At 42.9% G+C, this 17,723-nt stretch overlaps 1 protein-coding gene and 1 long non-coding RNA gene across 2 annotated transcripts in view; one reads left to right on the top strand and one right to left on the bottom strand.

The window, feature by feature from the left end:
• LOC102421416 (zinc finger protein with KRAB and SCAN domains 1) overlaps positions 1-17,132 on the top strand; it is a 50,291-nt gene extending 33,159 nt beyond the window's left edge. The window contains 4 exon segments of the mRNA XM_014453121.2: positions 12,978-13,448; positions 13,450-13,470; positions 14,005-14,197; positions 15,987-17,132. Of these exon segments, the coding sequence (XP_014308607.2) occupies positions 12,978-13,448; positions 13,450-13,470; positions 14,005-14,197; positions 15,987-16,825 (1,524 nt within the window). The 3' untranslated portion in view covers positions 16,826-17,132.
• Positions 1,015-3,320, bottom strand: LOC111828047. Its single transcript, XR_002831811.1, has 2 exons — positions 2,427-3,320; positions 1,015-1,279 (listed from the first exon to the last, which is right to left on the bottom strand). It is a non-coding gene; the product is annotated as an uncharacterized LOC111828047 (long non-coding RNA).
• Positions 17,133-17,723: the final 591 nt, after the last annotated feature.

The raw sequence follows: 17,723 nt of genomic DNA, 5'->3' as shown, positions 1-17,723 counted from the left end.
CAATATTTCTCTCTGTCTTTCCCTCTCTCTTCCACTCCCTCTAAAAAATTCAATGGAAAAATATTCTAGAGTGAGGATTTAAAAAAAAGAAATCATAGGCTTTGGAGAAAGAGAGCCAAGTCTGAATCTTGACTTCCCACATGTCGGTTGTATGACACTGGAAAAGTCACTTAGCTTTCTGAGCCCAAGTTTCTTGATCTTAAAATAGAAATTTTACTATTTCACAGGGGTAAGTATTCTCAGGATTACAGTATTTCAAAGATTGATATAATGAAGATACATGTGTGTAGTAGATTGTTTCCAAAGATAGTCACATTATCTCCCATCCCACATACTCTTGCAGTGTGACCAAGAGATAGAATCTGTTTTTCTTCCATTTGAGTCTGGACCAGTGACCTGTTTTAACAAAAGGTGGTGAAAATGATGCTATTTAACTTCCAAGGCTGGGCCCTAAACATCTACAAGTTCCACCTTGACCTCTTACTAGGTGTACCGGTTAATGATGCAGATTTCTTTCTTTTTTTTTTTAATATATTTTATTGATTTTCTACAGAGAGGAAGGGAGAGAGATAGAGAGTTAGAAACATCGATGAGAGAGGAACATCGATCAGCTGCCTCCTGCACATCTCCTACTGGGGATGTGCCCGCAACCCAGGTACATGCCCTTGACTGGAATCGAACCTGGGACCTTTCAGTCCGCAAGCCGACGCTCTATCCACTGAGCCAAACCGGTTTCGGCAGATTTTTTTCAATAGATGGGGGTTCCACATATGTTGATATGTATGTGCTTTGATATGTATGCTATTTTGTTGTATTGACAACAATCTTCAAAACTTATGTCAAATTTTCTGAAGGTGTTAACATCATAGATATTTTTACGCTTAAAAATGGTAACATAAAAAAAAAAAAAAACCACTGAAACCTGTAAAGAATTTTTGTGAGTTTATTTGAGCCAAACTGTTGACATATGCCAGGAAGCAGAACCTCAATGAATTGAGATAATGCTCCAGAGAATGGGGAGTTCATATCTTGTTTTTATAAATTTATCATCAAAAGGAAAATACGGAAGTGGTTTACATGAAATCCATTGGTGACAGATTGAGGTGGGATAAAGCAAAGCAGGGAAACCTCTGGGATAGGGTAAAGTGAAGTGATGGACATATGCTTCTTTTACATAGATGGATACAGGAGAGTTTTACATAATTAACAGTTGACAATTAACTTGATAACAATAACAATGAGGGAATGTCCTGGTGCCATTTGTTGTGCCTTGAGGGGTCTGGAAAAAAAGAGAAGTTACAAGTTACCCAGACATTTCACCAATATGTTATCTTAGAGGCAAAAAGACAAATGGGCTCAGTAAAGATCTATGTTGATCTTTGTCAGGGAAAATACTGGCCTAGGACATGACTACCCACTATAACTTGTTTATAGTTAAATATTTAATTTTCAGACCATCTTTTGTGGTTATTTTAGGTCTTTGAGTTTGCACAACCACCATGCAGGCCTTCCGTGAACTAGTCAGGTTAACATATGGCCCCTTTTGTCCACAAAAATGTCAAATTTCGTGCCAAAAATAAAAGAGCATTTGCAGGAAGTTTTAATTCATTATTTTGAAGAAAAGTGCTAGCGATGGACATTACTTAGAATAAAGCACTTTTAATGTTTCTCTTGAAATTATCACAAAACCCACATTACTAAACGGTCAATGATTAATCCGGATTACTAACCAGTTAACGATTAATCTGAATTACTAACCGGTTAACGATTAATCCGCATTACTAACCAGTTAGTAATGCGGATTTTATGATCAAAGAAAACATGATAATTTCAAGAGAAACATCAAAAGTGCTTTATTCAAAGTAATGTCCATGGCTAGCACTTTTCTTCAAAATAATGAATTAAAACTTCCCGCAAATGCTCTTTTTTTTGCATGAAATTCGACATTTTTAAGCATAAAAATATCTATGATGTTAACACTTTCAGAAAATTTGACATAGGAAGTTTTGAAGCTTGTTGTCAATACAACAAAATAACATACATATCAAATCACATATATATCAACATATGTGTAACCCCATCTATTGAAAAAAATCCGCATTATTAACGGGTACACCTAGTAAAATGCTCCTCTTGGGGAATCCAATCATCCTGCGGAGAAAGCCCAAGCAGCCACGCCCACAGACAGACAGGGAGGAACACGGAGGCCCCAGGCCAGCATCCGGGCTGAGCTCCCAGCCTGGGGACCAGCACCAATTGCCAGCCATCCCAGCTCCTCACTCGATACCACGGAAGCAGAACCACCAGCCAATCCGCAGATTTGTGAGGTCATGTAATACATGATAAATGTTGTGTTAAGGCACTAAGTTTGGGGGTAGAGTTTTGCGCAGCAATAAAAAACTGAAACCAAGAACACAACACGGTACCTGGCCCATAGTAAGTACTCAAAGGCGGTGTGTGGAGGGAGCGGTGATGGCGAAGGAGTGTTACAAGTTCCCCGTTTTAAAGGGGAAACTAGGAGCCTCAGGCGAGCTGTAGGAAGGTGTTAAAGGTTGTCTAACCCACACAATTCATCCTGCGAACCTCCTGTCCGCCCCATCCCCAGGCCTCTCCTAATTCTTCAAACAGCACAAGATGATTCAGGAGGTGGCCATTTTTGTTTGTTTGGCTTGTTTTTGTGAATCCTCACCCGAGGACATTTTCCCCGCTGATTTTCAGAGAGTGGGGACCCTGACGGGCCTAGAATGGAGCCGCGGCCCAGGTGTGCGCCCTGGACCAGGGGTCCCGGCCTCGCGCCTTCGGGGCAGGGAGGACGCTCGTCAGAAACCCGAGCGAGTGGCCATTTCTGGGCAACTCCTCCTCAAGACAGTCCTTCCTGGCACTGAACTTCTCCCTCAGTTCCATCCATTGGTCTTCTGGTCCCATAATGCAAACTTCTTTCTCAAATGACAACACTTCCCAGATTGGAAAACTAGACCGCTTTGTCCCTCATTCTCCCGTCTTTCTACCAAAGGTAAGAAGTTTCTCCAGATTCTCTCAGGTCGAACCGCATGGTGTCTCCCTAGTTGCTCCTTTCTGGCCGAAGCCGCCGCCTTTAGGTCGGGACTTTTTTTAGTAAAAAACCGCCGGGGAGACGAGATCCCGCCGGTTCACGTTGGAGGAGCCGCGATCTACCGAGCCGCCGAGACTTCCCCTGAGTTCCTAGAGGGGCCACTGCGGCCGCGCAAAACGGCCCGCGGACGGGCTGTGACGCACTTCCGGCTGCGCCCGCCGCGGAGCGCGTCCAGGTGTCCCAGCGCCAGCAGCGACTCTGACTCACGGTGAGCCCGCTGGTCCCGGTGAGCTCGGCGGGCGGAGGAGGGAGCGCGGTCGCGAGGATTGGGAGCGGGGGCCCTGGGCGCCGGGCTGTGGGCGCAGGGCTGTGGCCTCCGCGGCGTCCCAGTCGGGCCCGGAAGGGCTGGGGGAGGAGCCCGTGTCCCTGCCCAGCCCTGGGGGCGCTTGCTCCCTGGGAAGCCTTTCCTCCTCCCGAGGCTTTAACAAATGAAACTTCGGTTCGCAGTTTCAGAGCCGTTTTTGCGCGCTCCTTGAGCAGAGCAGGGGCTACCAAGTCTCTTCCCCCCCCCCCACTCCCCAACCCCCACCCCCAGGGCCCTCAAAGGGAGGCCCGAACTCAGGGCTAATTGACGAACCGCCCCAGGGGGTTGCGGGCCTTCTGAGAAAGCGAACCTCTTTAGAAGGCCCGATCCGAGGGAGTGAATAGTCTCGTTGGTCTTTGTTCAGGTTGGAAAGTATACAAGGCCCTGGATGGGTAGCTCATTTGGTTAAGCGTCCTCCCCATACGCAAAGGTTTCGGGGTCCATCTCGGGTCGGGGCATATACAAGAAGCAACCCATGAATGCATGAGTAACTGCAACAGATCTCTCCCCCCGCTCCCCTTCTCTCTCCCTCCCACCCTTCCCCCCCCCCTCTCTAAGGTCAATACATTTTTTTTTTTAAAAAAAGCATCGTGCTCTAGCCGATTTGGCTCAGTGGATAGAGCGTAGGCCTATGGACTGAAGGGTCCCGGGTTCGATTCCGGTCAAGGGCACATGCCTGGGTTTCGGGCTCAGTGGTCAGTGTGAGGTGTGCAGGAGACAGCCGATCAATGAGTTTCTCGCATCATTGATGTTTCTATCTCCCTCTCCGAAATCAATATATATATATATATATTATTATTATTTTTAATTAAAAGGAAGCATCTAAATAACAGGGATCTGCTCAAGTTTGGAAACACGGTATTACAGGACCATTTGTTAAGAGTTTGTCAAAAGAAAGGTCATCTGGTAGGTGAGGTACTTGGAAACTTATGTTATTTGAGGAACAGTTGAAACAAGTGGATAAAAAGAGAGTTAAGAGGCAAGATAATTGTTTTCAGGCATTTTAAGGCTACTATGGAGAAAGTAAGTGTTGGTCTAGGACTGAACTAGGATCTTGAAGATAGAAGATAAAATATTATGCACAATTTGGTTGGGTTTGGTTTGGCTTAAAGAAAAGCTTGGAAACAAAAACTCTAACAGAATTCTGTGCCTCAAAAATGATCAAATTTGCCTGCTTGGGAGTTTTCAGGAACAGACTGAGTGTGTTAAAGGCATTTTAGCATTAAATTGTCAGAATCTATGATAATTTTATTATTTATGCCTCATCTTGTTCCAGAATGGCTGGGGGCTCTTTTATAAGGAGAAACATGCTTTGGGAAACAGGCATAAAGGAGGGGAAGAAAAAAAAACTTGGAGCAGAACAAAAGCCTGCTGCTTATAGTAGACCATGAACTTTTGCTTAATGGACCTCTTTAAAGCTTTTTCCCCCCCTCATTATTTTAGAGGGAGGGGCAAGGAGAGAGAAAAAACAAACATCCATCTGTTGTTCCACTTTATGCATTTATTGATTGATTCTTGTATGTGCCCTAACCAGGGAACCTGCAACCATGGGTATCAGGACGACATTCTAACCATCTGAGCTACCTGGCCAGGGCATTGATGGATCTCGTTAGCTCAAATTCTAGAGAGCCTAAAAAAGTAGTTCACTGGGCTTGGAGACAGGGTGAGTTAGTAATGAAGCCTCTGTTTCCTGTCCACATGCTTTTTTATTTTATGAGCACTTTACTAAAAAAAATCCAGAAGCCATGACCTGAAGGGCATCCCTAACTCAGCATGACCAAATGTGAAATTGCTGGCTTTCCTCAGGTGAAAAACGAAACATCAATGCAGAGCATTATCAGATTTGTTTTTTAATATTTGCCAATCTGAGAGGTGGGAGCATATTTTATTATAACTAAGGTTGAGCACCTTTTCATGGGTTAGTTACTGAGCTGAGACTTGAACTACCAATTGAAGCCTGCCATAAGAATTGGGCATTGAGTGAGCATAGGGAACAGTGATGACTGAAAGGGGAGGCAGAGGCCAGCTTGGCACTTGTTTACCATGCAGAAAGTTAAGTAATTTTAAACAGCTGGGTGATATGAACAGATTTGTGTTTTAAACCTCTGCAGGTAGCCTTTGAGCCTATGGAGATAGAATTGCCAAACTGGAAAATGGACTGTGTGATTTCAAGGGACAAAAGAATATTGTAATGTTGCCAACTAGTTCAAAACTAAAAGTATTTGATAAAATTTTTTAAAAGGCTTTGTGTTATGTTTGAAATAGATCGGCTAGAAACTATTTCATCAGGCCAATATTCTGACAGTTATTGGAAGAGAGTCAGAAATTAAATATTGCTGCTCCTAGAGACAAGGCATGTGTTAAAAAAAAAATCTGCCCTAGCCTGTTTGCTCAGTGGATAGAGCATCGGCCTGCTGACCAAAAGGTCCCAGGTTCGATTCCGGTCAAGGGTAGAACCTCAATTGCAGGCTTCTTCCGGACCAGCCCCCGGTTGAGGTGAGTGCAGGAGGCAACCAGTCGGTGTGTTTCTCTCACATTGATATTTCTCTCTGTCTTTCCCTCTTTCATTCTCTAAAAATCAATGGAAAAATATCCTGGGATAAGGATTAAAAAATGAAAATCCTAGCCCAGCCAGGAGTGGCTCAGTGGTTGAGCGTCCACCCATGAACCCAGAGGTTCTCTGTTGGATTCCTAGTCAAGGCACATACCCGATTGTGGACTGATCCCCAATGGGGGGTGTGCAGGAGGCGGCCAATCGATGTTTCTCTCTCATCGATGTTCTCTATCCCTCTCCCTTTCTTTCTAAAATTAAAACATTTTTAAAAAATCCTAAAAGAAAAAGACTTCACAACTTTTTTAAATGTTTTATTAACTCTAAGAATGGCCTGCTTCACCATCGTAAGTATTGAAGTTAACAACCACATTTCTCTTTACCACTCCATAATAGAACAGCATTTACTAAAGCTGCTTGTTTGCCCCAACACCCCATATTTTGTGTTTAAATAATTTTAGAATAGTTTTAGATTTATAGGAAACCTCAAAGATAATACAGTGAGTCCCCATCACCTCTCACCAGTTTCTCTTGTTAACATCTTACTTTACTGTGTACATTTGCCACAACTATAGGAACCAACATTGGTGCATTACAATTAGCTTCACACTTTGACTTTCACTAGTTTTTTGTTTTTTAAAATACATTTATTGATTTTTTTAAAGAGAGGAAGGGAGAGGAGAGGGATAGAGAGTTAGAAACATCGATCAGCTGCCTCCTGCACACCCCCTACTGGGGATGTGCCCGAAACCAAGGTACATGCCCTTGACTGGAATCGAACCTGGGACCCTTCAGTCTGCAGGCCGACGCTCTATCCACTGAGCCAAACCAGTCAGGGCTTTCACTAGTTGTAATGCCCTTTTTCTGTTCCAGGATCCCAACTAGGATACCACATTACATTAGTCTTCATGCCTGCTTCGTGTCCTTTGGTCAGTGGCAGTTTCTCAGTCTTTCCTTGTTTTTTATTAACTTGACAGTTTTGAGGACTACTGGTCAGTTGTTTTTGTACAATGTCCCTCAATTTGGTTTGTCTGATGTATTTCTTATGATTAGGCTGTGGTTATGGGTTTTTTTTTTTTTTTTTAATCTTTATTGTTCAGATTATTACATTTGTTCCTCTTTTTTCCCCCCATAACTCCCCTCCTTCCATCTCCCACCCCACCCTCCACCCTCACTCCCCACCCACTGAGTTCATCCATAGGTGCATGATTTTTGTCCAGTCACTTCCCGCATCTCCCACACCCCTTTTCCCCCAAAAATAGTCAGTCCATTCCCTTTCTATGTCCCTGATTCATTATAATCACCAGTTCATTCTGTACATCAGGTTATTTATTCACTTGATTCTTAGATTCATTTGTTGATAGATGCATATTTGTTGTTCATAATTTGTATCTTTACCTTTTTCTTCTTCTTCCTCTTCTTAAAGGATACCTTTCAGCATTTCATATAATACTGGTTTGGCGGTGATGAACTCCTTTAGTTTTTCCTTATCTGTGAAGCTCTTTATCTGACCTTCAATTCTGAATGATAGCTTTGCTGGATAAAGTAATCTTGGTTGTAGGTTCTTGGTATTCAGCACTTTGAATATTTCTTGCCATTCCCTTCTGGCCTGCAAAGTTTCTGTTGAGAAATCAGCTGACAGTCGTATGGGTATTCCCTTGTAGGTATTTGAGCCTCTTTCTCTTGCTGCTTTTAAGATTTTCTCTTTGTCTTTTGCTCTTGGCATTTTAATGATGATGTGTCTTGGTGTGGTCCTCTTTGGATTCCTTTTGTTTGGGGTTCTCTGCGCTTCTTGGACCTGTAAGTCCATTTCTTTCTCCAGGTGGGGGAAGTTTTCTGCCATTATTTCTTGAAATAGGTTTTCAATATCTTGCTGTCTCTCATCTTCTGGTACTCCAATAATTCTGATATTAGACCGCTTAAAGCTGTCCCAGAGGCTCCTTACACTATCTTCACACTTTCGGATTCTTTTTTCATTTTGCTTTTCCAATTGGGTGTTTTTTGTCGAATCTTTGGTTTGTTTCTTGTGCTCCTCTGGTCTGCTATTGGGTATAATATTCTTTATTTCAGTCCGTGTATGCTTACTTTCTAATTTCTTTATCGTAGCATCGAGGGTCTCATTAGTTTTCGTGAGGCTCTGCACAAATTTATGACAAGCCCTCAAAATTGCGATTCTTAGCTCCATATCCTCCATTTCTGTCATGTTTTTTTGTCTCCGCATCTTATATGCTTTCTTGGTGCACCCCCTTGTGGTCTCTGTGCGCAGTCTTGTTCTAGCCAAGCCTTAATTGTTGTAGTTAACACTAGAGGGATTTGACCACCAGGCCGACTGGCTGTAGGAATCAGCTGTGGAAAACGTCTGTCTTCTGGGGGGGCGCTATTCCAGCCTTTGCCTGAGGCGATCGGCAAATGGCCATGCGCAGGGCTTGGGCAGGGCGGGCTCAACAGGGCGGGGGGAGGGAGCCGCTATGACTGCTCTCAGTCCGTCCCCAGGGGCTCTGCCTCTCTGTCCCCGTAACCGCTGCAAACCTCGGAGGGGCCGTAGCCAGACAGTCCCGCTTCTCCCGTTTGAGTCTGGGTCCCTAGAGACTCGCCCGGATCTGTAGCCCAGAGTCTGAGACTCGCTCCTGATTGAAAACGACAATCGCGCCCTCAGCCGCCAGCCCGCTTTGCGTGCGCACCCTCACCACCGCACCGCCGTACCTTTAAGTTTTCCACACTGCGCCTCCGCTGAGCGTCGGAATGCTGTTGTTTTTGCTTCTAGTTGAAGAGACTCTCCTCAGCCAGCCTTCCCGTGGTTCTGGTTGATGTCCGCTCCGACTTTTAGTTGTATTTTTGAAGTGGTTGTTCGAGGCAGCAAACTCCGGTGTTTACCTATGCCGCCATCTTCGATTCTCCTGTGGTTATGGGTTTTGAAGAGGAAGACCACAGAAGTGAAGTGCTCTTCTCATATCATGTCAAGGCACATGACTTATCACTGATGATATTAATCTTTTTTTTTAAATGTGTTTTTACTGAGGTAGCATTGGTTAGTAACATAAATCTCAGGTGTGCAACATGGTAGTTCGATATCTATTTCATGCTCCCACACCAAAAGTCTAGTTACCATTCATTACCATATATTTTGATTCCCTTTACCAATTTTGCTCTTCCCTTCTGCTAACTACCATTATGTCTGTATGTCTGGATCTCTGAGTTTGTGGTTTGTTTTGTTTTGCTTTGTTTGTTCATTTGTAACTTTTTTCTTTTTTTAGTTCCACATGTGAGTGAAATTATATGGTTCTTGTCCTTTTCTAGCTGACTTAATTCACTTAACATAATTTGCTCAAGCTCCGGGCATGTTGTCATAGATGGCAATATTTCATTTTTTATGACTGAGTGGTATTGCATTGTGTGTGTGTGTGTGTGTAGATATATAGAGACCATGATGATGTTAATTTTGATCAACTGGCTGAGGTAGTAGTTTGTCAGGTTTCTTCACTGTAGTTACTTTCCCCCAGCAAGTCAGTAAGTGTAGCCTATATTCAAGAGGTGGAGCTCCCCCTTCTTGAGGGGAGTATCTACATACATTTTTTGGAATAATTCTGTATGGGAGATTTGTCTTTTCTCCTCTATTTATTTATTCATCCACCCTTTTAACATCAGTACAGGCTTACGGATATTGATATTACACTTACGGTTATAATCTAGTACTACACCATTTATTTTGTGTTTCAAATTGTATCAGCTGTGACTGTTGGGAGCTTTTATGTGTTGTCTCTGTGTCCCTTTAACATGCCTCACTGTGGTTGTTTAATACTTTCTGGCATTACAAGGTGGCTCCAGGCTTAGCTTGTATAGTCCCCAACCTAGAATCAACCATTTCTCCATCTCTAGTTCCTTTCGTTGGAGAATGATATTTAGAGACCAAGATTTGAGCACTGGGTATGCTTATTCCTACCAGGACGTCATTGCTTCTGGACCTTCACAGCAGACAGAGCTAGAAAACAAATGTCTCCATAGTAACCCATGTACACACATTATCTAATTCTGTATCAACCTCTGTCTATATTACACTAAACATGAATTCTTACTGCCATATTTTTAAAATTTAAATTTGTATTGATATTTTTAAACCCAATTTTACAGTTTTTACTCCTTAAAAGTAGACCCAAAGATCCATGCATTGCATTCTTTCCACAGATATTTGAGTAACTGCAAAGTACTAGGTATATTTTAGATGTTTGAGATATAGCAGTGAACAAAATAGATGAAAGTCTCCGCCCTCAAGAATTGATTTTCAAGGATGGAGACAGTTTAAAAAAATAAAAGTAAAATATATAGCATTTGTATGGTGGTAAGTGATATAGAGGAAAAGAATAGGAGGATAAGGAGTTCTGAGGTGAGGGAGGATAGTGTACAGTTTAAAACAGAGTGGTCATGCCAGCTGGTGTGGCTCAGTGGTTGAGCATCGACCCATGAACCAGGAGGTCACGGTTCGATTTCCGGTCAGGGCACATGCCTAGGTTGTGGGCTTGATCCCCAGTGTAGGATGCAAAAGGCAGCCTATTAACGATTCTCATTATTGATGTTTCTACCTCTACATTCCTCTCTGAAATCAGTAAAAAAAGTTTTTTAAATAAATAAAACAGGGTGGTCAGAGGGGCGGGAGCCAAGCATGCATAATCTGGAAGAAGCGTGGGATCTGCAGGAAGAGTTAAAGGGAGCAGCCGGACAAAGGCTCTGAGGTGGGAGTGTGCCCACAAGTCCAGGAACTGCTGGGGGTGGAATGAACAGAGAAGTACAAGATAAGGTCAGAGACAACAGGGAGGCCTTGGCCATTTGATGCCTTTGGCTTTTACTCTGTATGACACAAAGCCTTGAGAGGTGTGAGCAGAGGAACAGGAGATCCCTGGCTGCTGTGTTGAGAATGGACTGAGGTAAGAGTGGAAGCAATTAGGCTGCTGGTGATGGACTGGGATGGCAGTGTTGAAGGTTGAACTCTGTAGCTCTTGGATGTAGAGCTAACAGGATTTACTTATGAATTATATGCAGAATGTAAACAAGAGAGGAATCAGGGATGACCACGTTTTTTTGGTCCATGAAAACAGAGCAGTAGAGCTGCCATTAACAGATGAGCAGCTTTGGGGGGAAGATGGGAAGTGCAGTTTTGGACATGTTAAGCTTGAGATGACTTTGGACAGGCTGGTGGCAGTGTCAAGTGGGTAGTTGGTCATATAAGTCTAAACTTCAAAAGAGAGGTCCAGGCTGGAGGAAAATTGGCCGTTGTAGTTGGATCCCAGAAGCTAAGTAGCCCAAACAGGTTCTGATGTCTTTCCTGTTGTTGGACTGCCCTCCTCTGGCTGGAGTGTGAAATTTTGTAACCAAGTATGTAGTTGTTCAACACTGAAGTCGACTTTTAAGCATCCCTAAGAAATGCTCCCAGCACTGCTACTTCTGTAGTCTTTGGTGCCAGAGCCTTTATTTTAGGGGACTAATGGCAATGCTTCTTTGGCTCAATTTTCAAGTAATACTGAACTCAGGAGCTCCAGCAGCGAATTGGGTGTGTAGGACAGCATTAGGGAGTGAGTGGATGGTGCTGATTCTAGTTCACCCTGTCAGGGCACCTGTTGACATCTCATAGAATGCTTCCGCATTGGTACAGTGGAGGGGAGTCCAAGTACTGACATCCTTAGAATGCTGATAATTATTGAATTTTTCATAAAAGCAAGGTTACATACTGAGGTTCTGTTACCAAAATCCCATTTCACATTTTTTTTAACCCTTTGCACTCCGAACCATTCTGGACATTGGCTACCAGCTACTCGACGCTACTTTGCGGCGGAAACGTGCATTTACAGACCCTCGTATTATTTAGTATAATTTTGGAACCAAGTAACGTATTATAATGATATTGGACTTATATGAATTGGGTGACATCGAGGAATGTATATTTGCAAAAAAAACAATATTTTATTGTTTATAATTTTGTACAGTATGATAAGTTTTGTAACACTCCCCAATATGCATTGCAGGCTGATTAGTGCATGTTTGACAGTAATAAGTGGTTTGACGCCTGCCACCAGGTGTTTTCCTGTTAGAACACACAATGCAGTCCCGTTTTCTTTGTCCCACATCGGGAATATGTAGTTTATTGTTTAATCCGACACAAAACCCGCTGACATTTCTTGTATATATCTTAGTAATTTTACGATATTTTGATTTAATTTCTTGTGCCATTTCAAGATAAAACTTCAGGGAAACATGCATGTCTCAAAAAGTTGCGTTGAAATAACTCAATTCCCCGTAATCACTAATAAACTGCAATGTCCCCTGAGAGGGGACATCCGAGTGATATGCTAGAATTCCGATGTCCCCTGAGAGGGGACAGCGGAGTGCAAAGGGTTAAATTGCAAAAGTTGATCACAAAAATAAATGAAGGGGAACAGTCATATATAAAATGCATGTTTTTAAATACGTATTCACTAAATGTGTGAATCTAAACACCTAATTTAAAGCTATAACATAAATGTACATTTCTGGCCAGCAATAGCCTGTTGAAACCTCAGGAGTTCTAAGAGTCTAAAAAAGTTTTCAGAGCACAGTTAATGTAAATATGTAAATTTAATTTTTAAATTATGCCAAGTGCACTTGGGGGGGGGGGGTAATCCTCACCTGAAATATTCTTTCCCTTTTTTTGAGAGAGAGAAATACTGATGTGAGAGAGACACATCAGTTGGTCCTCCTGCACGCCCCCTACTGTGGATCAAGCCCACAACCCAGGCATGTGCCCTGACTGGGAATTGAACCCTGCACTGAGCCACACCAGCTGGGCCACAGTGTGCTTTTTTGAAAGTAAAATCAAAGTAGGATATTCTGAGCTAACTCCAGAGAGGTTTGAATAGTAATTTTTACATGGTAGTATTATAGTGGCCATAATTTCCACAATTTCTTGTGCTGAAAGTGTAACTGTAAGACCAAAATTTAAAAATACTTACTTTAGTAATTTTATGGTAACCATTTTTTCTTAGGTTGAGCCTGTTGTCCTGAAGAACCAGAAACTCAAAGTAACCAATATTCCTTCTACAAAGAGCCCCATCTTTGGTGAGGCTGTTTCTGGAGGCCATATGATGACCAAGGTCTTGGGCGTGGCCACAGGTCTGGGCCATGGGCCTCTACAGGAGCAGGCGGGGCCCGTGGTTGTGAAAGTTGAGGAGGCGGAGAAGGAGAAGTGCTTTCCCAGCCTGGAGATGTTCCGCCAGCGCTTCAGGCAGTTTGGATACCATGACACACCTGGACCCCGGGAGGCCCTGAGCCAGCTCCGGGTGCTCTGCTGTGAGTGGCTGAGGCCCGAGATCCACACCAAGGAGCAGATCCTGGAGCTGCTGGTGCTGGAGCAGTTCCTGACCATCCTGCCCCGGGAGCTGCAGGCCTGGGTACAGGAGCACTGTCCAGAGAGTGCTGAAGAGGCTGTCACTCTCCTGGAAGACCTGGAGCAAGAAACTGGATGAACCAGGACAGCAGGTAGGTGTGTGTGTGTGTGGGGGGGGGGGGGGTCTACAGATTTAGACCATGTTTCCTCCTCTTTTTCCTATTATCCTACACTAGCTTTAGCCTTGAGAATTGAATGGGAGGGTGTTTCTCTTTTCTCTTTCCTAGAGATTCTACATAGCTCTCCTGAGATTTTCTTTCATTTTAGTTCTAAAGTGAGCTGTGGCCCTAACCGGTTTGGCTCAGTGGATAGAGCATTGGCCTGTGGACTGAAGGGTCCCAGGTTCGATTACGGTCAAGGGCATGTACCTTGGATGCAGGCACATCCCCAGTGGGGGGGGGTATGCAGGAGGCAGCTGATCGATGTTTCTCTCTCATTGATGTTTCAAACTCTCTATCCCTCTCCCTTCCTCTCTAAAAAATCAATAAAATATTTTTTTTTTTTAAAAAGAAGCACCATTAAGGAAACAGTTGCATGTGTACATAGAGTCACACTCAAGAGGTTCACTGCAACTGTTACAAAATAAAGTGCGCTGTGGACAAATCCAGCCGTTCCTAATTGTCTAGGTTTCACCTCCTCCCAATGAACAGAAACAGGCATGGGAGAAGATGTCCTCTTCAGGAGCAGCAAAGGAGTCTCTGAGCAGCGCCCGGCCACAGTCTGTGGAAACAAGTCCCAAATATGAGTCTTGGGGACCCCTGTACATCCAAGAGACTGGTGAAGAGCAGGATTTCACTCCAGAGCTAAGACAGAATCAAGGTAGGACCATTCATCTGTTAATGATTGAGTGAGCCTGTTATATATGTAATCAGCTTTGGATTATGCAGAAATGATCCCTGGTAAATTTATTCAACTTCTGTCTCAGGGTATTTAAAATTTTTAACTTTTAAGTTACTTATTTCCTACACATAGTTCATGGCAACTTGAAGGGTAGCCTGTATGAGTAGCCATGTGATTGCTCCTCATGGAGCGTGAGAGAGATTTTAGCTCCCACTGCAGCAGACAGTGAGTAAGGGGTGAGCCTGGAAGCAGCTAAGTAGTTACTGCTGACAGAGGAAGGAAATAGATGGTCAGGAGACAGAGACAGAGGGATAAGGAAAAGGGGACTAGAGGGAGGTACCTTTGTCAAGTGGGACTTTTGTACCCATGGAGGGAAGACTGTGCTTAAGAGCCCATTTTGCCCTAGCCGGTTTGGCTCCGTTGATAGAGCATCAGTCTGTGGACTGAAGGATCCCAGGTTCGACTCTGGTTGGGGGCACATGCCTGGGTTGCGGGCTCGATCCCCTGTGTGGGGTGTGCAGGAGGCAGACGATCAATGATTCTCCTTGTTGATGTTTTTCTCTCTTTCTCTCCCTTCCTCTCTGAAATCAATAAAAATATATATTTTTTAAAAAAAGAGGAGTCCATTTTTCAAAGGAAACTTCTATTACTCCCCTTTCCATGTGTGTGGATGGTTAGATGGACTTTTAGCAGTGTGACTGCCTAGTGAAATGCTCTTAAAAGATGTACTGCTTCAATCTGATTTCAACACTGATACTTTATAATTAAAAGAATAACAAGAGCTAGCTGATGTAGATTAAATTATAAGATTTGAACCCTGGTGGGAGTTAAGTACTTTCACTTAAATTAAGAAGGATCTGGGCCTGGCTAGTGTGGCTCAGTTGGTTAAGCTTCATCCCATGCACCAAGAGTTCACTGGTTCGATTCCCCGTCAGGGCATATGCCCAGGTTGTGGGCTCAATCCCCAGTAGGGGGTGTGCAGAAGGCAACCAATCAATGTTTCTCTCTCCCTCTCCCTTCCTCTCACTCTAAAAAAATCAATAAAAACATATTAAAGAAGGAGGAGGAGGATCTGGGACTAGAATGATTATAAATGGACTAAATGTTCTCTTTTATTGCTTTTCCTAGTGGTCTGGTGCACGAATTCATGCACATTGAAATTAATTAGAAGAAATATTTTAATATTGCTATTCACCCTTTCTCTATAATAGAAGTGTCAACCGAATTCACGATCGACAATGACAGATAGAAACACACACATGTGATTGGCGCCAGCGAGAACTTTATCGCGCATGCGCAAGTCAACTTAGCCTTTTATATATATAGATATTTAGCTTCTATGAGCATATAGATTTTTTGAGTTTGCCACTAGTCTCTTCTCCCTTAATTATTCTTTTATTTTCCTTAATCAGATTGACCCTTCAGCAATATTTCTAAGTTGTTTCATTCTGCCCAAGCATCTCCTATCTTCCTTTGCTGCTATATGCTTGGCTTTGCCTTATTGCCCTTGATATATGAAGTTCTCCTCCTAGCAGAAAAAGCCATGTTCTCTTCATACCATCATAGCTTTTAATAGGCAGCTTGTGTGAAAGTCTGGTATTGTAAACTAGATTTGATGATGACTTATTTGTATAATTGTGATATTGTGAACTCTCATAAAGCATTGATAAAATCTATCAATGTCATTCGATGATTTTCTTTGTCCTTTAACAGTTTCTTCTCAGAACAGGAAACAATTCACATGTCCTTATTCTACTTATTGTTTCAGATTGTAAATCGAACACCCAGAATGAGGAATCAACAGATATGCAGGAAAGTTCTGAAGAGTCTCATGCAGAAGAATTCAAAAAGGATATTACTCCCATGGTTATTGCCAATAAATTTGAGGCCAAGTTAGAAAGGCAATGGGCAAACCTTGAAAAAGAAAGAGGAAAAAAAACCTCTCTCCTAGACAAAGGTTCCAAGAAAGGTAGAGAATTAATGTCCACTAAACCTGCCCCAGGAGAGAGACGTTACATATGTGCTGAGTGTGGAAAAGCCTTTAGCAATAGCTCAAATCTTACTAAACACCGGAGAACACACACTGGGGAAAAACCCTATGTGTGCACCAAATGTGGAAAAGCCTTCAGCCACAGCTCAAACCTTACCCTTCATTACAGAACACACCTGGTGGACCGGCCCTATGACTGTAAGTGTGGAAAAGCCTTCGGTCAGAGCTCAGATCTCCTTAAACATCAGCGCATGCACACTGAAGAGGCTCCATATCAGTGTAAAGATTGTGGGAAAGCTTTCAGTGGTAAAGGCAGCCTGATTCGACACTATCGAATACACACTGGAGAGAAACCTTATCAGTGTAATGAATGTGGGAAGAGCTTTAGTCAGCACGCAGGTCTTAGTTCTCATCAGAGACTCCACACTGGAGAAAAGCCATATAAATGTAAGGAGTGTGGAAAAGCTTTCAACCACAGCTCCAATTTTAATAAACATCATAGAATCCATACTGGGGAAAAGCCCTATTGGTGTAATAATTGTGGGAAAACCTTCTGTAGTAAGTCAAATCTTTCCAAACATCAGAGAGTCCACACTGGAGAGGGAGAAGTGCTGTAACTGTCGAGTAGGCTCTCAGTGTTATTGTGTGTGTGTGTTTGTAACTCTAGAACGTGGATGCTAGGGAGAAGTCAGATAATTGTAATATAGACTTAAGTGCTAGGTTTTGTTTCATTCAACATCAAGAGACCCTGGAGGAGTGAGAGCAATGGCACAGTAGGAAGGAAGGTCCTAGGACAGGGGTGGGCAAACTTTTTGACTCAAGGGCCACAGTGGGTTCTTAAACTGGACCGGAGGGCCGGAACAAAAGCATGGATGGAGTGTTTGTGAGAACTAATATAAATTCAAAGTAACCATCATTACATAAAAGGGTACGGTCTTTTTTTTTTTTTTTAGTTTTATTCATTTCAAACGGGCCGGATCCGGCCCGCGGGCCGTAGTTTGCCCACGGCTGTCCTAGAGGGTGTGGTGGATTCCTCGCCAGCTTAACTGAAGCCGATCCCCTCACCACACTTCAGGTCCCAGTAACCATGCCGGCATTGCCTTTTGTATAGTTAAAGTGATGTGTATCAAGTATAGTTATGGAAAAAGCATTATGACTGTTTAACATACATTAAAGAATTATGATTTGTGAAGAATTGAGCCATTTGAATATAATCTAATCTGATTCAGAATAAATTTATAACATCGCAGGACTGTTATAATAAATGGTATGTTGTTTATTGAACACTATTCTAGAGAGAAAAACTATTCCTACTGGTTTATCTTGGGGGAAATTTGGATTTGGGGTAAATAGAATATGTAGTACTTGTGAATGAATGTGTATATTAGGAAATTGCAGTAGTGTGTAGAATAGTTGCATTTTGGTCTGTGCTTTTTTTCCCTACATACTGAATACATTTTTTTCATCACTGGGAACATTTTGTCAGCCTCTTGTGCATTTTGGTTGTGTATACTC

This window comes from Myotis lucifugus, unplaced genomic scaffold (genome assembly GCF_000147115.1).
Source record: "Myotis lucifugus unplaced genomic scaffold, Myoluc2.0 scaffold_0, whole genome shotgun sequence".
NCBI lineage: Eukaryota > Metazoa > Chordata > Mammalia > Chiroptera > Vespertilionidae > Myotis > Myotis lucifugus.
This window is presented reverse-complemented; position numbering and strand designations above follow the sequence as displayed.